Source organism: Monodon monoceros, unplaced genomic scaffold (assembly GCF_005190385.1).
Source record: "Monodon monoceros isolate NGI ecotype Baffin Bay Population unplaced genomic scaffold, NGI_Narwhal_1 Super_Scaffold_16, whole genome shotgun sequence".
In the NCBI taxonomy this organism is placed as follows: Eukaryota; Metazoa; Chordata; class Mammalia; order Artiodactyla; family Monodontidae; genus Monodon; species Monodon monoceros.
Genome location: NW_021703772.1, coordinates 107,931,678 through 107,956,462, shown reverse-complemented (window position 1 = coordinate 107,956,462; position 24,785 = coordinate 107,931,678). Strand labels below are relative to the sequence as shown.

Sequence of the window (24,785 nt, the reverse complement as noted above, 5' to 3'; positions counted from 1 at the left end):
CTGACTACCTTTGAGAATCCATCTCCCCAAGGACAGGCAGAGTCCCCCAAAGTGAGAATGAAAGTGTTTCCTTGTCTTGAACCCTCTGCAGCCCTTGACCTACAAGGCTGAACAAGCCCCCTCTTGGGGTGTGTTCTTGAATCTAAATAATGCATTCTGGGGAGTGGGAGTGAGGGTAGAGTCAGGTGCCTCCCTGCAGGAGGCAGGCCTTGAAGGAGAGGAAGGCTGGAAGGCTGGGGCTTGTCTGCTAACTCCCGGCAGAGGTTCCAGCAGCCCTGGAGTTTCCCACGTGTGGGGTCTCCACCCGAGGGGCGGCGGGCCCAGGGGCGCACCTGTGGGAAGCGGCTTTCTTCGTCCAGGAGGGAGATGATGCTCAAGGGCTTGAGGGCCAGCAGGTCCAGCGTGGGCAGGTTGTCATTGTAGTGGATATAGTCCCAGGGGATGCACTCGGTGCGGTATTCTTCCTGCTCCATGGTGAACACGTGCTGCACGAAGAGCTGCTGCAGGTGCTCGTTAGCCAGGTTGATGCAGAGCTGCTCGAAGCTGTGGGGACAGGGCCACCCCGGGTGGGAAAGGGTTGGCTCGATCGCTGCTGCAGCCGGCCACTGGCACACAGCTGCATATCCCCAAACACATGCACACGCTGACACACAGCCTCCCTCTTCTTCTACCTCTGCCTCCATCACCTCCTCCACCCCACAGCAAACAGACTCAGAGAAATGAGGGGGCTTGTGTATCATCAAGCCCCTGCCTTTGTCTCCCTCCGGTCCCCTGCGGTCCTCTGCCAGGCCTGCCTATCCTGACACGGAGACAATCCCTGGGGGACCAAGTGTCCTGTAGCCACCCAAGCATCCATGGGCAAGTGGCTTTGGTATTAAGATGAGCTTCTGGCTGGGCTCCTTTGCATCAACCAGACACACTCCCTACCCCCACCCCAATCCTCCCAACCTGTTCTCCCTCCCGGGTTCCCCACCTTGGGAAATGGGTCCGCCACTTACCGCCCCTAGCTCGGGTCAGAAACCAGCCCATCATGCCTGACACCCCTCTCTCCCTCCTCCCCAGTTCCAATCAGTTGCCAAAGTCTGGTCCACGCTTCCCCCAACACAGACCTGTTTACTTCTTTTCACCGCCACTGCTGCTACCTTAATCCAGGCCACCCTTCTTCCTCACCTGGAGCACAGTGACAGCGTCCTCATGGCTCTCCCTGCCTCCAGCCTCACCCCACCCCAGTCACTCTCCACAGCCACCAGAGGGAGCACATCTGATCCCGCTCTCCCCCTGCTTCGAATCCTTGTGGACCCGGGGTGCCCATTGTTGTTGGGATCCAGACAGACAGTGACACAGTAGAAAGCCTGCCCGTCTCTGCCAGGGAGTGGCTGAGGGGCACCCTGGACTTCTCACAGTGCTGGGAAGGCACCTGGCCCCTCCTTACCTCTGAGTCTTCTTCACACGTGTGAGCCCCTCCCCTCCTTCCTCTGACCTGCTTGGTCTGCTCACCCTCTGGGTCTCACTTAGGCATTTCTTTTTCAGGATGGGTTGCCCATTTATGCAAAGCCGCATGGTACCCGGGACTCGTTGTTCAAGGTCTGTTAACCCAAGAGAGTTAACACACTGCCTGCAGAGTATGGACTAAGAATGCTGCCTGTCATATCAGTAAACAAAGGGTGTCACAGCTACGAGCCCTGAGGGAACTCAGGATGGAGACAAGGAATGACCACCATCTAGCAGTCATCAGACTGCAGCCACCCGCAACGATGCACCCGGAGGAGACTCAGGATGGGAAAGCACAGGATCCTGGCCCCAGAGAGCTGAGGTGCGTATCAAAGGAATGATTTCAACGAGCCCAGACTCTTGCATCTTCCCATACATAGAAAAGCACTAAATGCCTTAACTTGGGATGTCCGATTTTCTTTAATTAACAATAATCTTTTGATGTTCCAACTACCTGCCTTTTGTTGCAAAACTTTTATATGCCTTGGGACCCCCCTCACCTCCTCGGAGCAGTTTTCTCAGAGTTATTTGAGATGCTGTCTCCTGGGCTTCAAGTCCTAAGAATGTCCACTGAATAAAACATGACTCTCAACTTTGAGGTTGTGCACTTTTTTTCAGTCGACAAGAGCGCTCGGTGAACCCCGGTCGGGCCAGTGACTGGGTGCTGCGAGTGACATGGCCCTGCTCCTCCATGTGGCCCCCGGACTGCGGCCCTGTCGCAAACCCAGCTCATGGCCCAGATCCCCTACAACCAACTACTCATCCACCTCCACAGGGTCCAAAAGTGTGCTTGCTCTGCTCAACGGCCCCTCTCAGGGCCAGAAACCAATGATCAGAATCACTTTTTAGTTTACTTAGAGTTTGCATCGCGTTGGGCTGAGTTCTGCCAGCCCTACCCCATCCCACCTGCCTGCAGAGAGCTGGTCCTGGGAGGCTGTCACCCCCATGTGCTTGCACTCGGAATGGCTTGTATCTTGACAATCCTGGCCAAGTTGATAGGGAAACCACTGACCAAAACTGCCTGCCCTGGCCAGGCCCGATAGTAACCACTTGCATGGGTTATCTTAAACAGGAGGTCCTGGTAAGGAATGTGGAACTAACAAGCTACCACCAACCGGAAGAATTCGGGAAAGGTCAAAAGACAGAGGAGACACCAGTCCATATGTCCTACCAACCTCCCAGAATCCTTCTCGCTGGAATCCATCTTGGCTGAGCGATGTGTGCGCCACCAGGAAGGACCCTGAGTCAGAGTGATTGGCCAGAGACAACCCGGAAACTAACCCCATCACCATAAAACCTGAGACTGCGAGCCATGTGGCAGAGCAGTTCTCCTGGGTTCCCTTAGCCTCCTGCTCTCCACCCGGGCACCTCTTCCCAATAAAGTCTCTTTCTTTGTCAGCACATGTGTCTCCTTGGACAATTCATTTCCAGGTGTTAGACAAGGGCCCACTCTTGGGCCCTGGAAGCGGTCCCCCTTCCTGCAACAAAGGGACCTTCTCAGACCTCAGCTGGAGGTAGGGCCTCAGGCAGGGACATGCCAAGGTCAGGACAGCCCCTTGGCTCCTCTAATAGTGCCCAGAGGCCTCCACTTGGAACTGAAACCAAGCAGGACCCTGAGGGACCCTCCTGGGTACAAAAGCTCCTCTGCGTCCCCCGTTTCTTGTTTGTAGAGAAAGGCTTTAGTCTCCTAGGCCATCCCTGAGTTCCAAAGAGCAGACTCAAGCAGTTACTAATTAGGGAAGTGAGGAAATGCAGTCAAGAAACAATAATGCAATGATAAAACAGAGTCCTAGTTCTTCCTCAAGGGGTACACATAACAATCTGATGCATCTCTTTGAGTTCTTCTACAGAAACTAAGACCCCTGCCCAGGTGGAGGATGGTGACTACACGCTGACCAAAGTATGTAGACCCCAGACTGGTTGGAACCAGAAGGTTGATGATTAAGCTACCTGAAACTTCACCCCATTACCTCACCACCAACCAATCAGAAGAAAGTCCACAAGCTGACCACATACCCTGTGATCCTCACCCCTAAAGTTGCCTTTAAAGAACTTTCCCTGAAAGTCATCAAGGAGTTTGTGTTTTGAGCATGAGCTGCCCACTCTCCTTGCCTGACCCTGCAATAAACGCTGTGTTTTCCTTCACTATAGCCCAGTGTCAGTACATTGGCTTTGCTGCACACTGGGTGAGCAGACCTGAATTCAGTTCGGTAATAGGACCAACTCTAGACTCCATCCAGCCCATCCCTTTAAATGAACCAGGCTCACCTGGGTAAGCTAGGTCACGCATGTAGGACGCTTCCTGCTTGCTTGTTCCCAGTCCTCATTTCCTCATCCTCCAGCCCCCGGATAATGCCCCAGAGCAACACCTGTCCTCATCTGGCCCCACTGCCTGGCTCCCCTCACCACCCCTCTCTACCCCCACCCCCAGCCTTCATCACAGTCTCAGCTGGGAATTACTTCTCTGAACTGCCTCCTGCCTCCAGATCTTCAGCCTCCAGACTGGGACACTGGATCAGAAGTGTCCTGCCTCACCTTACCCCTGCCAAACTGAAGAGTCGGTGATGGGCCACAAACCCCATTACCTAGTATGATATCCCACCTAGATGCAGTTGCATCAGTGTTATTGATTTCCATTTTCACCCTAACCACATGTGATGATTCACTCTAGTTCATGAGGAGAGTGGATGGCTCAAGGGGGGTGGTGAATGCTGAGGTGCTTTTAGCCTGACTCTCAGAGATGGTTTTAGTTATGTGGCTTTTTCTAGACATGTTGTGGATGCCAGGGGATGCGCACGGACCACCTCACTGAGGAAAGCCATAGTCTTGCTGAGGGACTCACCCTGGTGTCTGTGAGCGGAGGTCCTGCTCCTAGCCCAGAGGGGGAGGAATGGCTACCCTCCAGCTGGCTCAGAGAAGAGCTAAGCTTATCTTCCATTTTCCAAAAGCAGGTGCACTGATCTCCATACCTATTTTTCTGGAAATTTTCAAAACCAAATATGTCCAGGAGGCCGATGGTCCTTCGCACGATTTTGGGGTCCTGGGCAGGTGGGGTGAAAATTGCGGCGTTGATTTTCTTAAGAATCCACAGGAAGAGGTGCCCATAGATGCCCTGTGGAGACATGGGGTACAGCCCACAGGCTATGATGTACAAGAGGAAGGCTGCCCTTTCCAGTTCACCTGGAAAGGCTGCAGGCACACTGGATCTCATGGACCTACTCAAGGAGATCATCCCTACTTTAAGGTAAGAAACCACCCTGGAGAGACTAGGCAGCCCACGGTCAACAGGCAGGTGACCGGCAGAGTTGGGACTTGCCCAGCTATCTCTGCCCTTTCCTGCTGTCCACCCACAAGGCAAGGAGCCATGCTCAACAGATTGACATGCGGGCCCCTTCTCCCGCAGCTCTGCACCTTGACGAAGGCATCCCTCCGGTCTGCAGCCTGCGCGATGTTCAGGGGCCTGGTGACAAACTCCCCACGGATGGTGATGGAGTGTTTGATCAGACAGTCTCGGAGTGCCTGGTCCTTCACCTGGAAGGCGGGTGGGGGCTGGCATCACAGCTGACTGAGCAGGGCCTGGCGCCAACACCTTGTCTCATGACAAAATACCCTATGCCCAAGGCCTGAGGGTAGGAGATGCCTGTGACTAGGGCCAGAGTCGGGATGCTGGGCAGGGCCCGGTCCAGGGTCAGTCTGAGCACTGGGGTATCAGTGTTGGGGAAGGATGCATAAGCTGGGTGGGCCCCGAGCATGCTGGCTGCTTGGTTGACCAGTCCTGTGCTGGTCTCCTGCAGCTGGGTCCGCCATTGGGTGGACCCTGGGAAACAGTGGGAAGGAAGGGCTCTGAGGCCTGGCCATTGACATCTGGATACGCCCCAGCTGACGTCACTCCTGCCTGGAGGCTGAAGACCCAAGGGAGCAAGACGAGTCTGGATAGAGTCCCTCCCACCATGCGGGGAAGACTGAACCAGCAAAAATGGAAGGTTTCTGAGAACCTTGAACCACATGAAGAACATTAGCAGCAAAACACGCCCACCTAATGTGATTGCTTCCCCCACCCCTTCTGATTCTATTAATTTTCCACTGGACCTGCCAGCGGGGTGTGATGTGGAGGACATTACAATGTCCCATCGCTCATCCTCCAAGTCAACGCTGTATTTGGTCTCCTTAATAACCTGTAGGGTGAATGGTCTGAGCACATTCCACCGGCCCAGAATAGCACAACTCATGGAGAAGCCCCGGGGACCAGGACACGGGGCAGGGACCTTTTGATGTAAGGACATCAGATTGTGTGAGTGGGGAGAGCCTGGGGTCTGGGTGGGGTGGAAAGTTGAGTGAAGGCCACAGAAGAGCAGGAGGGTCAGGGAAAAGGGAAGAAACACACGTTCAAGTCAAACTGATCATTTCCGGGACTTGGTTAATGGTTAGCTCCACGGCCCCACCCCGATTCCCACCCCCAGGGCCTGCAACGCTCCACCAGGGAGCTCGGGGTGTGAGCGGAGAGCCTGGGAGAGGGGTAGGAGGAAGGAACTAGAGCCTGGGAAGGGCTGTCAGCCCAGACCCCCGGGGCTCCTCACGAAAATGGAAGCTGGCGGACATAACAGCCCAGTCACCTCCAGTAACTTCATCACGGTGGGAAAGGCGGGCGTCTCCATCACATCAGAGGAGTCCAGGTTCTCGAAGACCGTAGCTGCAGAGAGAAGCAATGACCCTGAGAGGCAAATTGGCCTGAAGTGATGGGTCAGAGGCCTCAGGAAGGCAGTCCCAGATCCACACTTAGAGACAACCGTCCCCAGGAGGGAAGCACTGCCTCTCCCAGTACCCCCTCTGAAAGCAGAGGCCTCCCTGGGGACCTATCAACACCTTAGCTGTAACTACTGTTAACAGGGTATGTCCCCCTCTGCTGAGATCGGGACCCTGATGCAAAGGGGAGTTTGAAGTTATTGGAGGGAGAAGGTGCTGGTGGGGCATGTGGGGTCTACTGAGGGAGAAAATCAGCCATCAGTCCCCTTCCATCCACTCTGCTGTCCATAGAAACCTATGCGTGTTCATTCGTTTGGTCAAACAAGCACGGAGCTGAGAGGAGGAGTGGTTGGAAGCCGGGGCCAGCTCTGTTGCAAGTCTCCTGACCCACCTCCTAGTTCAAGTCCCCCCCCTTTGGGTCCCTCCACCTTAGGGCTGCTGAGCTGGGGGGAGGAAGGAATGCTGTTTCTGTATTTTTTTTCTTTTTTAAACTTTAAAAAATTGTAAAATAAAGCATACAGATTTTTTTAAATGCATAAAATCCAAGGGCATGTTATAACGGATAATTATTAAGTCAACATTGTGTAACAACCACTGAAGCCAAAACCCAGAGCCTCGCTAACACCCGGAGCCTCCTACATCCTTTCCTGCTCAGACCAGTTCCTGCACAAGAGGCAGTATTCTCCTGACCTCCATGGAAACCAGTTCCCTATTTTCTTTTTATCTTTTTACTACCTACATATGAATCCCTAAACAGCGTTTAATTTTACCTGTTTACCTGTGTGTCATCTAACTACCTGCATTCCTTTGTAGCATTTAATTTTACCTGTTTTTAAATTTTGTGTAAGTATGATCTATAATTGTCTGTATTCTTTCACTTGGCTTCATTTCTTCAATATCACATTTGATTCTCTTCCATGACCTGAAGCCCCCTGCTTGTCAGCACCCACGTCTGGTTCATTACATGGTCACCTAGCTACAACTTGCCTGGAGTAGATTTCCTCATATCCTGTGAGACAGTGGTTCAAGTTCATGTTTTCTATATGAATACCCAATCGCTCTAGAACAGTTTATTGAAAAGTCCATCTTTTCCTCACTGCTCTATGAATTGGTGTCTTTCATTAGATCTAAAGCCAGCCATAATCTCTTCAAATGTTGTGTATGCCCCATCCTCCTCTTTTCCTTTAGAACTCGAATCAAATGTATACTACATCTTCTCACTGTATCTTTTAGGTCTCCTACTCTCTCTTTTATATTTTCCATCTTTTTATCTCTCCATGCTGTACACACAGTTTCTTCTGACATTTCCTCCTTTTTCACATTATAAAACTGGCCGTTAGGGACTTCCCTGGTGGTGCAGTGGTTAAGAATCCACCTGCCAATGCAGGGGACACAGGTTCGAGCCCTGGCCTGGGAAGATCCCACATGCTGTGGAGCAACTAAGCCCGTGCGCCACAACTACTGAGCCCACGTGCCACAACTACTGAAGCCTGCGTGCCTAGAGCCTGTGCTCTGCAACAAGAGAAGCCACCGCAGTGAGAAGCCCGCGCACCACAATGAAGACCCAATGCAGCCAAAAATAAATAAATAAATAATTTAAAAACTATATATTTAAAAAAACCTGGCCGTTAAACTCATCCATTGAGTTCATTTTGGTTTTTTTGGTTTTTTTTTTTTTTTACTTTAGAATTTCTATGTGGTTCCTTTTAAAATCTGTAATGTCACTTTTTTATAGTTTCCAGTTCCCTGTCTAAATTTTCAAGCTTGGTTTTTTCTTGAACAAAGCAAGCATAGCTTCTTCGTGGTCTGTGCTCAGTAATTCCAATCTCTGAAATCTATGTGGCTCTGTTTCTATTGTCTATCGTGTCTGCTGATTCTTGCTCATGGTATCTCATTTCCTTGTTCTTGTTTATTTTTGGAGGCACGCTGGATGTTGTGTTTGAAACGGTTTAAAGGAATAATTTGTGATCTAGGTTGATGCTATTTTCTTCCACAGAGGATTGTCAGCAACTCTGTCACTCAGGCGCTTGGAGGCACTAACAAGCCAGGACACCTTAATCCGTAGACCAACTGGATGCCTACAAGCTGGTTTGTAAGTTCACGCACAGCTTTGCTTACTCTGGTTCACCCTTTGGGTTCCCAGCCCAAAGTGGGGGGTGATTGATCAGAGTCTTCACCTTTGGAGGGCCCTAAGCTTTGGCATCTTCCCCCTAACCCCACAAGGCCTCCAAAATCATAGCTAAAATTTTCAATGTACTTTTCCAAGATGCCGTGACTTGGGTGGGTCCTTTGCGTGAGGACCCGCAGGGATTTTTTTCCTCCTCTGTCCCAGTCTCCCCATTCTTCCTCCCCAGGGGGTGTACTCTGGGTGGAAACAGCATTACCCATGAACTCCACATTCCCCAGGTGGAGAATGGCGGCCAGCAGCTTGCTGAGGTCCCAGTTCTCGGAGTCGGAGAACATGAGGATCTTCATGGCTGAGCGGACCTGGGCATAGTCCTTGGCGTCATTGAGCCCCTCACAAGAGGTACAGTTCCCCTGCAAGATCAGGCCCATCAGGTTTCTGAGGCCACCCCACACCCTACCTCCTCCACTGTAGGGCCAGCAAGGCAGGGATGCATCAGGGATTCAGCCAAAGGGCCCTGGTAAGTGATACTGCACTGGCTCTGGGTGGATCCCAAGGGGCCACCTGGAGGCCCAAGCTCAAAAAATACACAGAAGGGCTTCCCTGGTGGCGCAATGGTTAAGAATCCACCTGCCAATGCAGGGGTACATGGGTTCGCGCCCTGGTCGGGGAAGATCCCACATGCCGCAGAGCAGCTAAGCCCGTGTGCCACAACTACTGAGCTTGCGTGCCATAACTACTGAAGCCCGTGCGCCTAGAGCCTGTGCTCTGCAACAAGAGAAGCCACCACAATGAGAAGCCCGCGCACTGCAATGAAGAGTAGCCCCCGCTCGCCACAACTAGAGAAAGCCCGCACACAGCAACAAAGACCCAAATCAGCCAAAAATAAATAAATACATAAATATTTTTAAAAAAGAAAAAGAAAATACACAGAGGCGGAACGGTGGTGACACAGACACAGCGTGCTATGGTAGCTTGACAGTTGTGTGGCCACGGCCAAGTCATTAGGCTTCTCTGAGCCTCTATTTGTCAGCCATCCATGGTAACGCCTGCCTCACCCTCTGGTGGTGGTGGTGGTGGTGGTGGGGGCGGGAACATCACGGGTTCATTCCTTTAACAAACACTTTCCAAGGCTCACTGTGTGCCAGCCCCTGGGCTATTTGTTGGGAATTCAGAAATGGAGAGACCAGGCCCTGCCCTGGGTGCTGTTGCATCCAGGAGGAGAGGCACAAAGAGAATGGCAGGGTCATAGGCTGTTACAGGCGCTGAGACCAAAGGGGGCTGGGGCGGCCTCCTGGGAGCTGGGGAAAGGCTTCCTGGAGGAGGCATCTGAGTGGTCCCTCAGGCTGAGCTTCACAGCAGCACAGGGGAGAAATGGCCAGAACTGGGCCGTGAGGTGGGAGGCACGGGTGGAAACTGCAAGGAGCCTGGCGTCACCGTTGAGGGGGAGAGGTTGGTGGATGGTGGGATCTGGAGGGACTTGGAAACCTTGCCAAGGAGACACAAGGAGCCCCTGAAGAGCTGTAATGAGAGACGTGGTCTGTCAGACTTGCTCTGTGGGAGGTCTTGGGCTGGATGATAGATTGGGGTCAAGTCTGGAGAGAGGGGGGACCCAGGAGGAAGCTAGCACCATGGTCTAGGCAAGAGATGATGAAGGTCTCCAGGCAGAGACCCAGGAGAGAGGGCTTAGGCAGGACACAGGGTCAAGACGTGGGTTTCATTCATTCCCTCAGCAGCAAGGTGAGCCTGATGGCTGCTTGTGCTACACTGTTCGTGCATGGGGACGCAGCGAGCAAGGCCCCTGCTCTCCTGGAGCTCAAGTTCTAGTGGCACCTACGAGGACGGTGAGTGGAATGAAACGAGGGTTTCAGAGCCTTCTGTCCATAGGTACCAAAAAAAGTTGAGGCTTGTGGGGCGGGACCATGGGTTCAGTAGGAAACAAGGAAGCACACGGACAGGGGTAAGCCTCTGATGGCCGTAAAGTGGATGCCAAACACAGGAAGGCTGGAGTGGAGAATGGAAAAGGGGAGTTCTCAGTCCCTGCCCGGGGGCCCGACCACAGTTTGGGCTTTTATGAGGCTGTAAACCAAGCGTTGAGCAGGAGCCGGCCCTTCTTCTGTCTTCCTCATTGTTATTGAGAGGCGGGGTGGGGAGAGGAAGGGAAGGGAGAGGTGGGGAGGGAGAGGAGAGGCAGGGAGAGGAGGGAAGGGGCAGGAAGGGGAGGGGGGAGGGGAAGGGAGAGGCAGGGAGGGGAGAGGCGGGGAGGGGAGAGGAAGGGCAGGGAGAGGAGGGGCAGGGAGAGGAGGGAAGGGGTAGGAAGGGGAGGGGGGAAGGGAAGGGAGAGGAGGGGCGGGGAGAGGAGGGGCAGGAGAGGAGGGAAGGGGTAGGAAGGGGAGGGGGCAAGGGGAAGGGAGAGGAGGGGCAGGGAGAGGCGGGGCAGGGCGGGGGCAGGGTGGGAAGGGGAGGGGGGAGGAGGGAAGGCGCAGCGCGGGCCTCACCATGGTCAGGTAGTGGTACTCGGAGGGCGCGCCCAGGCACAGCAGGTCCTTCTCCTCTGCGCTCATGCCCATGAGCATGCAGTAGAAGATGTGGTAGTTCCGCTCCTCTGGGGCCTAGTGGGGAGGGAGTTCCAGGGAGCTTGTAAGCATCTCGCCTGAGGCTGCGGGGCCTCAGGACTGTCTCCTGCCCCCACCCCTGTCCCAGCTTCCTTCTTCCTCAGCGGGTAGCGCTCCGGCATTGACCCGAGGGATGGCCATCCCTGGTCGCTGTCCTCCTCCAAGGCCAGCTCATCCTGATTGTTCTGCGCGGAAAGGCCACCTTGCCCTTGGAACTCGTCACTCCCCGGGGCTTCCCTGCATCCTGACCGCTCCTTGCAGCCCGGAGTCACAGGTGAGGCAGTGAGTCCAGATTCAGACCCGGGCCCTCTGACTCAGAACCCCGGACTCTTTACAGTCTACGGTGAAGCCTTCCTATTCACCTTGTGACCCCCAGGACCTGGCATCCACTGGTTTACCTAGCTGGGCCTCTGCATTTTTAAACATTATTATTATTATTATTATTTTTTTTTTGCGGTACGCGGGCCTCACTGCTGTGGCCTCTCCCATTGCGGAGCACAGGCTCCGGACGCGCAGGCTCAGCGGCCATGGCTCACGGGCCCAGCCGCTCCGCGGCACGTGGGATCTTCCCGGACCGGGGCACGAACCCGTGTCCCCTGCATCGGCAGGCGGACTCTCAACCACTGCACCACCAGGGAAGCCCTAAACATTATTTTTAAACTTTATTTCACATCCCCGTTGTGAAATTCAAACAATTCCAAGTATAGAGTGTTAAAGGGTGAGTTTCTTTCTGCCCCAACTTGCCACTCCTCAAATGACCTCCTCAGAACAGTTTGATGGTCTGTGTTCCTTTGTAGACATCACTAATGTATTTACTTAGAGTATATCTATAAAAAGTTTATTTTTTAGGCAAGAACATACTTATTGTTCTACAGCTTCCTCTTTTTTTCATCTAAACGGGTCTCTTAGCCATCTGTCTACACTGACACAGACACACCTCCTCAGCCTTTTAACTGACCCAGCATTCCACAGTATAGATATGCCAAAATTTTTTAATCTTATCATGGACAGGACTTGTCTCTGATCTGCTTTAGAAGTCTCCTGTCCATTCTGGGGTACCTCTTTGAGGAACAAATTCTCTGAATTCACCAACCACCGTGCGAAGAATTATAAGCTTCTGGAAAGGGCAAACTTTGGAGTCGGAGAGACTACCTTCTACTAGTTCTGTGACCCTTGGTAAGTTACTTAACTTTCCTGGACTCAGTTTCTTCATCTCTACAATGGGGAGAAAGAGACCTGTCTCTCATGGTTGTTGTGAAGGTCTAATGAGATAATGCAGGGGAAACACCTGGCACCAGGTGGGGGTCACTAAAGGTGAGCTTCCTTCTTCAGCTTGCCCAGGTGTCTGTCTGTCCTAACACACAGCGCCAGTCCCTTTGGTGGCATATCCCCAATCTGAAACATCGTGTGTGTGTGGTACATGTGCACTCATGCACACACGTGTTAGGGGTTATACCATCATATGAGAGAGCACCTTACCCCCAACAAAGCCGTGTTAACTCAGCCGATGTGGCTGCCACACTTTGGGTTCCTTGTTACCCAGGACTGTCTACTTGATTTGTGGGGCGCAGTGCGAAATGAAGGCATGGGGCTTCTTGCTAAAGAGTTATTAAGAATTTCAAGATGGCAACGACAGAGCATCAAACCGAGACCGGGCCCCTGCGAGTACAAGGCCCTGTGTTGACGAGACAGACCACATGCCACCTCATTTCCTGCAGGTGGTCTTTTGAACAGTGTCATCTAGGTCCTCCTGCCAGGGGCCCCAGCACACCTGATGATACATCCACCCCCAGTTGGGGACTGGCCTGGCCTCAGAATTAATTATAGTAGAGGTGAAGAGTAGTAAGCACCAAAGGACGAGGCCAACTATACAGATGGAAAATTCAAAAGAGAAAATCCTTGAATAAATCATTTCCTTGAATATTGGGGAAGGACCATCATTATCCAATTCTAAGGGTCCTTGGCCCATCTCGGACCAGGGTTCAATGACAGCAAGCTAAGGCCTATGGGAGTCTGGGGTGGAGGAAAGGAGGGGTGAGAGTGATGGAAGGGACCCCTCTTGGAAGCCTCCCCAATCCCCTGACTCCCATCCTGGGGTGGGAGAAGACTCCCCCAGGACCAGTGCAGCAGGTGGAGGCCTTACCTGCCGGCAGACCCGGGATTTCTCCAGGAGAAATTGCTCGATGCACGCCCCCTCAATCACCCCACTGGAGTTGAAGTAGATGTCAATGTACTTCCCAAAGCGGCTTGAGTTGTCGTTTCGGATCGTCTTGGCATTTCCGAAGGCTGAGGGCCGACGGATGATGCCCATGACGGGAGCAGAGAAGAGAAAATTTACTTTTACTGGGGTCCTCTGGGAAGGCTTCTCAGAGGAGGTGGCCAAGCCCAGACTCGAAGGATGGGTAGGATTACACTGGACAGTGGTGGCAGCCAAGGGTTTGCTAAGAGGAAGGCAAAGTGCAGCTAAAGGTTCGGAGGTCAGAAAGCATGGGGTGTGCTTCCAGGGAGGGAAATTCAGCTGGACCATAGGATACAGGAGGAAAGCAGTGGAAGATGGATGGAACCGTTAGCAGGTGGAGCCAAGTAGTGCAGAGCCTTGAATGCCAAGCTAAGAAGTTTGGCATTAGTCCCACAGGTGACGGGGGAAGGAGGAAACCTCCTGAGGGAGTGTGGAGGCGGATTTACATTTTAGAAAGATTGCTCAGGCTGTAGGGTGGAGGCTGGGTTAGAGAGGGCAAGCTCGCAGAGAGAGTGGCAAGAGCTGGCACGGGTCAGAGCGCAGATAAGGAGCTTAGACCAGATGGCATTTGGGCTGCAGCACGATCCAAAGTGCATTCCATAGAGCTGTTTCTGCAAGGTTTTATGATGTGACTGCATTAAGAGAGATCCTTTGCACACACATCCTCACCTGCACACATAAGTGAAAAGAACAGAGGATCTGTCTACTCTTATCAGTAGAATGCATTTGGGATCCTTCCCTGTATCAATAATCCATTCCCAGCATTTCGCAAATTGATTTCATCTTAGAGCCCTTTGTATTTTAGTTTTTGGCTGCATTGCGCGACACGTGGGATCTTAGTTCCCTGACCAGGGATCGAACCCGCATCCCCTGCAGTACGAGCGCAGAGTCCTAACCACTGGACCGCCAGGGAAGTCCCTTGGAGCTCTTTTTAAATCCTGAGAAGTCACTAGAAGAGTATGGCTTATCCTGCCCTCCCCCACAGGCACCCCCTGGCAGGAAGGTGCCAGCCCACAGGTCCTGGAAAGGAGGCTGGTCCCGTGGGTGACTGCATACCTTCCAGGATGGGGTTGGCCTCCAGGATCTGCTGCTCAATCCACGAATGCTGGCTGCTGATGGTGGCCAGGAACTGCAGGATGAGCTTGGTGGTCTCTGTTTTCCCTGCTCCAGACTCGCCACTGCAAAGAGGGCATGCAGGAACGTCAGTCAGTAGAACAACGAGTTTTCAACACCTGTCAACTCTCCTGCAGACCCATCACATGCCCGCTTTCTGGGCCGGTCTGAACAAGGATGCTCTCTCCCTGTGCAGAAATCCCACTGCGTTCTCCCTGACGTCCCCTGCCTACTTTGTGTTAGTTTATTAGTGTGTTCATCTTTCCTGCTCGACTATGCAGGTATGGTTGTATGTGGTTCATTCCAGGGTCACTGGCACAGTGTTCAGTAACTCCATGAATGAATAAGACCAGGTGATGCAATGCCCTGATAATAATGTTCTCTCTGTGAGCGGTGAGGTCACGCTGGCCAGAGGGGGAACTGCATGAGCCTTTTGGGAAAGCAGTCTGGCCTAGGTATCAAAATGCTTCAGAATTATTCCGCCATTAGTCTAAGGAAAGACTCCTAAAATCAGAAAAAGCCTTCTCCACAAAGCTTCCTGCTCATTGAAGTGTTATTTATTTATTTATCATTGAAATTACATGGGAAGCAACAAAAATGGGGGAAATTAGTTACAGTCCATCCAGTCAGAGAACGTTGTACAGCCACTTAATCCAGGTCTTCACAGAGCCTGCAGTCACACGAGCAATGCTTACTAATTAAGTGAAGTGGTAAATGTAGGCAGTATTCAGTCAAATTGTAACCAAGTGGGTAGAGGAAGCTTTTTCTTCCAAAAATGTCTAGCAATATTTTTGCTGAGAATATTTTTCTGAAATTTTCTAACATTTTCATAGTGAGTATATATTAATTTCATAACGGTAAAATATGAAAACCAGTTTTTTTCATATTTTAGGGCAGTGCAGTGGCCAAGATGGTGCTAGAGAAGGACCTTGAGGACCCTGAGCTTGCCTCCTGCCATGAGCCCCCCAAAATTACAACTGTTTATTTGTTTAAAAGATTTATTCATTATTTATTTATTTTATTTTTGGCTGTGTCGGGTCTTAGCTGCAGCACACAGGATCTTCATTGAGGCATGCGGGATCTTTCTTTGTGGCTCACGGGCTTCTCTCTAGTTGTGGTGGGCAGATTTTCTCTCTCTAGTTGTGGTGCTTGAGCTCCAGGGCGCGTGGGCTCTGTAGTTTGTGGCACACAGGCTCTCTAGTTGAGGCGCGTGAGCTCAGTAGTTGTGGTGTGCGGGCTTAGTTGCTCCGCGGCATGTGGGATCTTAGTTCCCTGACCAGGGATCGAACCCACGTCCCCTGCATTGTAAGGTGGATTCTTTACCACTGGACCACCAGGGAAGTCCCCCCAAATTACAACTATTTACAGAGAAATTATTGATGACAAAAACTGGACGACTAGAGGAAAAGAAATTCTTTAACTAAATACATAAAGAAGGAATCACAGCACAGGGAACTCTACTCAATATTCTGTGATAACCTACATGAGAAAAGAATCTGAAAAAGAATGGATACATGTGTATGTATAACTAAATCACTTTGCTGTACACCTGAAACTAACACAACATTGTAAATCAACTCTACTCTAATAAAATTAAAAAGACAAAAACCCCAAAACAACAACAACAACAAAACAAAACAAACAAAAATATTTGCTTGATTGTCTTGGGACTAAATGTTAAATGGCATTATGTTTAAAGAATAAAATACATTTAGTTCACGGTTCAATTATATCAACTCAAAAACAAAAAAACAACTAAACCAACAACAACAAAGAAGGAACCACAATGAGATGGTAGGAGGCGCAGAGATGCAGTATAGTCAAGACCCATACCCCCGGGCAGGTGACCCGCGAGTGGAAGAATAATTACAATTATAGAGGTTCTCCCCAAGGAGAGAGGGGTCTGAGCCCCGCACTGGGCTCCTGAACCAGGAAGACAGACCCTCACAATGTTTGCCTTTGAAGGCCCATGGGACCTACTTTAAGAAGAGCCAGAGAGCTGTGGGGGATAGAGACTCCACTCCTAAAGGGCGCACACAAAACCTCACACTGCTTGCCTGGGGCAGAAGCAGTGATTTGAAAGGAGGCTGGGTCAGACCTGCTGATCTTGGAGAGTCTCCTGAAGGCAAGGGGCAACTGCAGCTCCCCCTGGGGACACGGACACTGGTGGCAGCCATTTGGGGAGCTTGTTGAGCAAGTGGACACTCGGGCTGGGGGGTGCCATTGTGGAATCCTCCCTCTAGCTCTTTAGTGCCAAGACATCAATAGTCTGTTGCTGCCAGTGCTGGCACATCTCAGGCCAAGCAACTGCTAGGTGGGGACACAGCCCCACCCACCAGCAGGAGGCTGCCTTAAGACCCCCCAGACAGCTGCCCTAGGACCTGGCTCTGTCCACCAGAGGACCTGGAACCCAGCCTCACCCACCAGTGAGCCGGCACTAGCCTCATGAACCCCTGGGACCAGCCCACACCCACCAACAGGCCAACACCAACCTTGGAAATCCCCAGGCCCTGCCTACCAGCAGGTTGACACCAACTCTGAGACACCTTGGGAACCCAGTTCTGTCCACAGTGAGCCAGCAATAGCCCCAGGACACCCTGAGATCCAGCCCCCCTCACCAACAGGTCGAAGCCAGGTTTGGGACACCCCAGACCCTGCAGCTAGCCATGGCGGGAACTGGCCCCACCCATCAGCTAGATACACTAGAAGGAACAGCAGTAGATCAGATGATACAGAGACATGGATCAGGAAGCTGGAAGACAGAGTAGTGGAAATCACTGATGCTCAACAGGAAAAAGAATGAAAAGAAATGAGGGCAGTTTAATCTGGGACAACATCAAGCATATTAACGTTCACATTACAAGGGTCCCAGAAGGGGAAGAGAGAAAGGGGCAGAAAACATATTTGAAGGCATAATAGCTGAAAATTTCCCTAATCTGGGAAAGGAAACACACATCCTGGTCCAAGAAGCACTGAGAGACCCAAGCAGGATCAACCAGTGAGGGCCACACCAAGACACATTGTCATTAAAATGATAACAGGATGAGAAGATACTAAAAGCAGCAAGGGCAAAGCAACAAGTAACATACAAGGGAACCCCCATAAGGCTATCAGCTGACTTTCCAGCAGAAACTCTTCAGGCCAGAGCAGGTGGTACAATATATTTGAAGTGAGGAAAGGGAAAACATACAACCAAGAATAGTCTACCCAGCAAGGCTCTCATTCAGATCTGATGGAGAGATCAAAAGCTTTACAGACAAGCAAAAGCTAAAGGAATTCTGCAGCACCACACCAGCTTTACAAGAAATGTTAAAGGGAGTTCTCTAAGCAAAAAAGAAAAGGCCACTACTAGAAACATGAAAATTATGACAGGAAAAAAAGCTCATAGGTAAAGGTAAATATACAGTAAAGATAGTAAGTCAACCACATACAAAGCTAGTAGGAGGGTTAAAAGACAAAAGGAGTTAAATCCACAATAAGTAGTCAAGGGATATACAAAGCAAAAGGATATAAAATATGATGTGGAAAATAGTAACTGGGCGGGGGGAGTAAAAATGCAGTGTTATTAAAATACGTTTTAGCTTATGAGATCAGCAACTTAAAATAATCATGTATATATATGTATGTATAGATGTATGATTATGTATTATATATCATGTATACGTATGATTATATACATGATTATATGTATGATATATGACAGACATATCTACATGGCAATATATAAACCTCACAGAAACCACAAACCAAAAATCTATAATAGATACACACAGAGAAAAATAAAGGAATCCAAACATAACACTAAAGATTGTCCTCAAATCACAAGGGAAGAGAACAAAAGAAGAAGAAAGGAACAAAAAGAACTACAAAACAACCCGAAGACAATTAGCAAAATGACAATAAGGACATACCTATTAACAATTACTTTAAATGTAAAGGGACTAAATGATATATATACAATGGAATATTACTCAGCCACAAAAAAGAATGAAATCTTGCCATTTGCTACAACATGAATGGACCTAGAGGGTATTATGCTAAGTGAAATAAGTCAGACAGAGAAAGACAAATACTGTTTGATTTCCGGTGGAATCTAAAAAACACAACAAATGAACAAACAGAACAAAACATCAACAAAGTTGTAGATACAGAGGACAAGCAGGTGGTTGCCTGAGGGTCAGGGGTGGGGGGAGGAAAGACATAGGTGAGAGAGATTAAGAGGTACAAACTTCCAGTCACAAAATAAATGAGTCACGGATATGAAATGAAACTCCTGACCAGTTTTGTTTCCCTTCCTGTACTGTTTTGAAGCAAACCTCAGACAAATACGGTTTCCTCTGAAAATATTAATTTTTTTAAAAAGTTTTGATCCACATATCCCTGATCACTATGCCAGGGGAGCCAGTCAGGAGAACACCCCTGCATGTAGAGATGACTCCGAAGGAAGAGGGCTCAGGTGCCTCTCTCGCGCCCTGGGGAGGCAGTTTGACTCAAGTGATGCTCATGCAAACAGCCACCCGGGTGCTCTGTGCTTTTCTACAGGCACTGCTGTCCTGGCGGTGAGGCTTCCTGGCAAGACATCGCTCTGTCTTCTTTTCCCAGAGCCCTGGGTTTAAATTCCCTGTTTAACAGCTGTGTGTCTCTAGGAAAGAATGTCAACCGGTGGGAGGTTTCCCCAGCAGTAAAACAGGAATAGGAGTATCTACTACAGAGAGTTGCTGACAACGTGAAACATGATAACCTAAGCTGTAGGACTTCGTTCCAGTCTCTGTTCCAAGGTCCCCTCCTCAGAGAGGCTAGCCCGATCTGCCCTTTTACCTAAAGCAGCGGCCCCATCACTCTTTCTCCTCTTTCCCTGCAGTGTTTTCCTTCAAAGCTCTTATTACCCGCTGAAACAATTTGCTTGTCTGTTGCCTGTCTCCTCTTCTAGAATGTAAGGTCCACAAGGCAGGGATTTTAGTCCCTTTCCTTTGCTGCTGTCTCCTCATGTTAGGACAGGACAGGAGACAGAATTGGAGCACAAAAGAACCTCGAATGAATGAATGAATGAGTGAATGAATGGGTGAATGGATGGATGAGTGGATGAATGAACAAATGAATGAGTGACTGAGTGAATGGATGACTCTACTAGAGAACTAAGCAAGGTGTCCTGGAGCCAAATTCCCTCTCCCCGCTTTCTTTCCCGCTCTGCCTCCCTTCCATGGGTACCAGGAGGGCAGAAGGCAGAGAAGCCAGGCCAGGCCCGAGTCTCTGAAGCAGCAGCATCACCTGGACTGGAGAGGGACACATCCCTTCTGGGCCCAAGTACCTGAGATCTGTCCTCCCTGAGACTTGCCCTGAGGTTTTTTTTTTTTAAGATTTTTTTATGTGAACCATTTTTAAAGTCCTTATTGAACTTTCTACAATATTGCTTCTGTGTAATGTTTCGGTTTTTTGGCCCTGAGGCATGTGGGATCTTAGCTTCCAAACCAGGGATCGAACCCATGTCCCCTGCATTGGAAGGCGAAGTCCTAACCACTGGACTGCCAGGGAAGTCTCCCTGAGGTGGTTTTTGAGGGGCCTCACCTGTTGGATCCTTGCACCCCAAGTGCCTATCTTGGGTCCCATTTGTAAACCAACCCATCCCCACCCTTCCTTCCTTGTCTCAGGAAATATTCACAGAAGGCTGGGGCGGTCCAGGCCCTGATGATACAGTGGAAGAGCAGGTTCTGACGGAAGGCAGCCTCAGAAGGACTTTTCAGGGTGGAGGGGCCACAGGGGCCAGACGCAGGGGAGCTCGTGGCCATGAAGGGGGGTGTTTGCAGTTGAACGGGAGCCCCTAAGTCACACACTACTCTGGAGAGGTTTTGGGAGAGGAGATGCGCCCTCCTTTATGAGATGCTCAGAGGCAGAGTCTGGCCCACCCGCCCGCCCAGGACCTCACCTGATAATGCAGCACTGGTCCATCTTGTGCTGCTTCATGTTGAAGTAGCAGTTGTTTGCGATGGCAAAGATGTGCGGTGGCAGCTCGCCCACGTGGCGCTTGTAGTACAGCTGCACCTGCTCCACGGTGTAGAGGGGCAGCACCTGGTACGGGTTCACGGCCACAAGGATGGAGCCTGTGTACGTCTGGGGAAGGGAGAAGGTGGTTAGTGACCCCTACTCTGAGGATCAGCGCTGCCTGGCCCTGATCTTGGCCTTGGATGCCACCCCCCGAGGGCCACCAGGGCTGGCTGACTGTGGCGGGGAGGCGGGGTCTGATTCTGGACCGAGAGACGAGACCCTCAGCAGCTCAGATCCTTCACCAGGAAAGAGAGCTCCCAGGCAGGGGTGCATTCACAGGGACGTTAAATGAGGTGGTCGTGTTTCATGTTTGGCGCTCTGTCTGGTATTCAGGAGGGGCTTGATAAAAATGGACTGAATGGGGCTTCCCTGGTGGCACAGTGGTTGAGAGTCCACCTGCCGATGCAGGGGACACGGGTTCGTGCCCCGGTCCGGGAGGATCCCACATGCCGCGGAGCGGCTGGGCCCGTGAGCCATGGCCACTGAGCCTGCGCGTCCGGAGCCTGTGCTCCGCAACGGGAGAGGCCACAACAGTGAGAGGCCTGCGTACCGCAAAAAAAAAGCAGTGGTTAAGAATCTGCCTGCCAATGCAGGGGACACGGGTTCGATCCCTGGTCTGGGAAGATCCCACATGCCACGGAGCAAGTAAGCCCGTGTACCACAACTACTGAGCCCAGCGTGCTGCAACTCCTGAAGCCCATGCGCCTAGAGTCCGTGCTCTGCAACAAGAGAAGCCACCGCAATGAGAAGCCTGCGCACCGCAATGAAGAGTAGCCCCGGCTCGCTGCAGGTAGAGAAAGCCCACGTGCAGCAACGAAGACCCAGCGCAGCCAAAAAAAAAAAAAATGGAGTGAATGTACGAAGCAAGTCTTCACCTGCCTTTCACAGGGGCCTCCGTGAGGCTGGGCCACCACAGTAGCCCTCACGGACCCCTCCTGGACCCTCCCACTCATCTGGAGCCTCCACTGGGCCTGCCTGCCCCTCTGGGTTGGGACGGGGATGGCCACCTCAACAGTCATGTTTTCATGACTTGTCATGAAGTCGTGTCTTCGTTTTCATTTTAGGAAGGGAGAGGATAATCTCTCTGGCTCAGGACTATGACAACCACCAGATAAAAGAATGCAAGCATAAGCTCTTTGGAAAAGATAAGCTGCAGTTCAACTTGGATAATTGTTGTTTTTGGTCCCAGCAGCTGAGGCTCACTCATCCAAAGTGGACTCAGAGTGCCCCATCCCCATCTCCTTCCCGAGGGTCTCCTCCTTCTCCTCTCCCAGCCCAGCCCTCTATTCGGGGGCCCCTGCTCACTCTCCCACTCCTCTGAGCATCCCAGCATCAGGGCTGGTGAGAGGTCAATGAGCCACCTCCCTCTGAGAAGCCCAGGCAGGTGGTGACTTCCCCGGGTCACACCCACTCACGGCAGGGCTGGTGTCAGTGTTGGAATACCACCTCCCCTGGGAGGTCTGCATTAGAACAGGGATGAGACCCTCCCATCCACCGCTAGGCTTTGGGAGAGGAACCCGCAGTTACCTACGCGGCCCTCCTGGTCATCACGCAACTTACTTCATAGGAGGGCAGAGGTCTTCTGCCTGGTGACCCTGTCTCTGCTACATGCCTAGGAAGGAACCAGGCAGAAGACCACGCCCCATGGCCTTCAGTCCACTCGGCCATCAGAGCAGGCCTTCTGCTCAGCCACAGAGGAGCGAAGAGGCAGCAGTAATTGAGTGCCTCCTATGTGCCAGGTACTGAGCTGGCATGCTGCATGTCAGCTTTCTGTACACTCGAAGGCTTTATCCCCCTGCTTCTTTCAGACTGGGGAGCAGAGATCGATGAGCATCCTCATACTATGAGGGCGTGGGGAGTAGGGACTGAGCCAGGTGTGCCTGGGGCATAGTTTGCTTCCCCAGCCAAGTCAGCACGTGTGGCCCCAGCGCACCAGGGGGCCCCATGTGGCCAGGAGGGACTCACGTAGATCTTGTCCTGCCGGTAGCGGATCAGGAGGTTGTGCACCATGCCCGCCTCGTTCAGGTCCCCCAGGAGGATCATGTCATCCACGCCCTGAGCAGAGTTGGGGTGCATGGGGCTGAGGGTGCCAAGGTCCTCTGCTCGGATCCAGTGTTCCTGGAACAAAGGGCACAGGCTTTCCTGAGCGGGGGTTGTCCTGGGCCAACCTGTCCCCCATGTCCTCAATGGATCAGACGATCTAGTGGCCGGCACCTGGCCAGCTTTGGTCTGTGGTGAAGGTCAAGGGATCGGCTCAGTCCGAGGCTGGAGTCAGCACACGTCTAGGGCCGAGGGTCAGTGTGCACTGAGGGTCAGTGATTGGGATCAGGGGCCGTTTGCAGCTGGGGAGCCTCACAGATGGTTGGAATAAAAGTGTGCAAGTAAAAGTGTTCTTTAAATGGCATGACATCATTTTGCAAATAGAAGGTATTATTGTTAACATTTGACTGGCTTCCAATCTGTGGGGCTCACAGGTCACAGTCTAGAATTTTCTCCTTGGAGGCCAAGTCTCCACATGCTTTACTTTGAAGCACCTCAGCAAAGAGGGTTGCCCAAGGAGGACTTAAATGACCAGCTGGACCCCTCACTCTGTATGCCCTTCTCCACTGTCGCTCCCCTGCTGCTCTGCAGCCCCCCAGGTGACGGAGCTCGCTTCCCAGCAGGTCACCCTGAGCTTCCTACTCTCTCTTCTGGGCTGTTTTGCTCAGCGTGAGCTGGGCTTCCTCCATCTTCTCACATTCCAGGGCCTCCCCTCCAGGCATCCTTCTCACCTTTCCCTCCCTCCTCCTGTCCTTCCTGCTCAGCTTCCTTTACTTTGCAAACAATCTTCCTGCCCTCCCCCTCTCTCTGTCACCGCCCGTTTCCCACTTCACGCTTTCCTGCTCCCCTAATTGTCCTAATTTTCCATCTGCCAACACACTCCCTGCTTCTTCACTATAGAAGCAGTTCCCAAGACAGACACACAACGTTCACCACGACGGGACTTCCCTGTAGTCTGTCCTGCCACATGGGTCCTTGACTTGGGCTCTCAAATCCCTGGTGCTGGGGGCAGCACCAGAGAAGGGAGGGGGCTCGGGGCCCAGGAGGGGTGAGGGGATGGGGCTGAGAAGGCTGAGCCCCTCAGGAGAGCGAGGCCATACTGACTTTGTATTCATCATCTTCAACCAAGATCTTGCCAGGCTTTGTCTCTTTGATGATGCCCCCGATGGGCACGCTGGTCTTGTCAGCAGAGGTGAAGTTCAGCCACACGTGGTCACCCTGGAGAGCAGAGAGGAGTCGGTGGTCAGATGCTTGATCCACCTTCCCCTTCCTGCTCAAGACTTACCTCCCCGGGGGGTGTCCCTTCCAACCAAGAGATCCCACAGTGGCTGAGGCATGCTCTCTCCCCCTTCCCCTCCTCCTCCTTTTTCTTTTTCTTCTTCCCTCTCTCCTACCCTGCTCCCGGCCCTTTCTCACTCTTGCCAGGAAGTTAATGGGAGGTGGCAGGGGAAGCTTCCCTGGCCTAGCTTTTTGCAGGAAAGTATCTCTCTGTGAGGTGCAAAAAGAGAGTTTTTGGCCTGCGAATAGCCCTGTAGCACCCAAACCCATTGGCTGGGGAAAGACAAAGACTAAAATCTCACTAGGCTTGTGCCTGGCCTGCAACAGGGCATTGGCCCACATGAACCTCTTTCTAATCCAAGAAAGCTCACCCTGCTCAAAGAGGAGGAATCCCAAAGGAACAAGCAGAGATCCACATGCAAATATACTGAAATTCAAAAGGAGGAAATGAGCAGGTGAATAACACTCACCAGGAGAAAACAAACTGCCACAGAGCAGTGGAAAGTTGTGACCAAGTATCTCACCATGATTCCAAAAAACTTATTGAGGTGTGGAGCTGAGGCACGAGAGCTCAGAAATTAGACGCCGAGACAACTGAAAAGGATGGGACGTGAATTGGCAGAGCTCAAGAAAGAAAGGGAGGAAAAGAAGTAAACATGGGCCAGAGATGAAAGCAAAACTGGAAGCAACAACAGGGGAATAAGCACTTGCTAAAATCATAGTAAAGATCATAGAAGACAGGAGGAGAAAAGTGAGCAGTGACAGAGAAATTTTCAAAATTAGGATTAGGAAAAAAAGGATAGATATGGAAGGCAGACAAAAATACTAGTAATTGAAGTGCACAAAGAAGAAAATCGGGGAAAAAACCAGAAAAATTACTTAAATATAAAATTCAAGACAACTTTCAAGAAATTAATGAAGCCTTGAATCTATGGATTGAAGACACACCATTATTTCTTTGAAATAATGACAAAGAAAAATCAACTCTAGGACATAAAGGTATTGGACTAAAAAATTAAGAAATAATTTTTTGAGGGGTAGGCAGACAAAAAGACAAGTTCACTTATAAGGAGATAATTCAGGACAAATTCAAATCATA

General features: G+C 51.3%; 1 protein-coding gene across 2 annotated transcripts in view; it reads right to left on the bottom strand.

Moving 5' to 3' along the window:
• Nucleotides 1–24,785, bottom strand: part of MYO7B (myosin VIIB) — a 75,823-nt gene that overhangs the window by 46,338 nt on the left and 4,700 nt on the right. Inside the window, exons 2-12 of one of the 2 annotated variants that reach the window (XM_029225932.1) lie at nt 23,513–23,626; nt 22,334–22,486; nt 20,250–20,434; nt 14,270–14,391; nt 13,118–13,260; nt 10,858–10,971; nt 8,619–8,772; nt 6,105–6,181; nt 4,903–5,022; nt 4,461–4,603; nt 333–543 (exon numbers count right to left, since the gene is read on the bottom strand). In XM_029225932.1, the coding sequence (XP_029081765.1) occupies nt 333–543; nt 4,461–4,603; nt 4,903–5,022; nt 6,105–6,181; nt 8,619–8,772; nt 10,858–10,971; nt 13,118–13,260; nt 14,270–14,391; nt 20,250–20,434; nt 22,334–22,486; nt 23,513–23,626 (1,536 nt within the window). Of the gene's footprint in view, nt 1–332; nt 544–4,460; nt 4,604–4,902; nt 5,023–6,104; nt 6,290–8,618; nt 8,773–10,857; nt 10,972–13,117; nt 13,261–14,269; nt 14,392–20,249; nt 20,435–22,333; nt 22,487–23,512; nt 23,627–24,785 lie in introns of those variants that run through there. The other variant, XM_029225933.1, reaches the window with a different exon arrangement.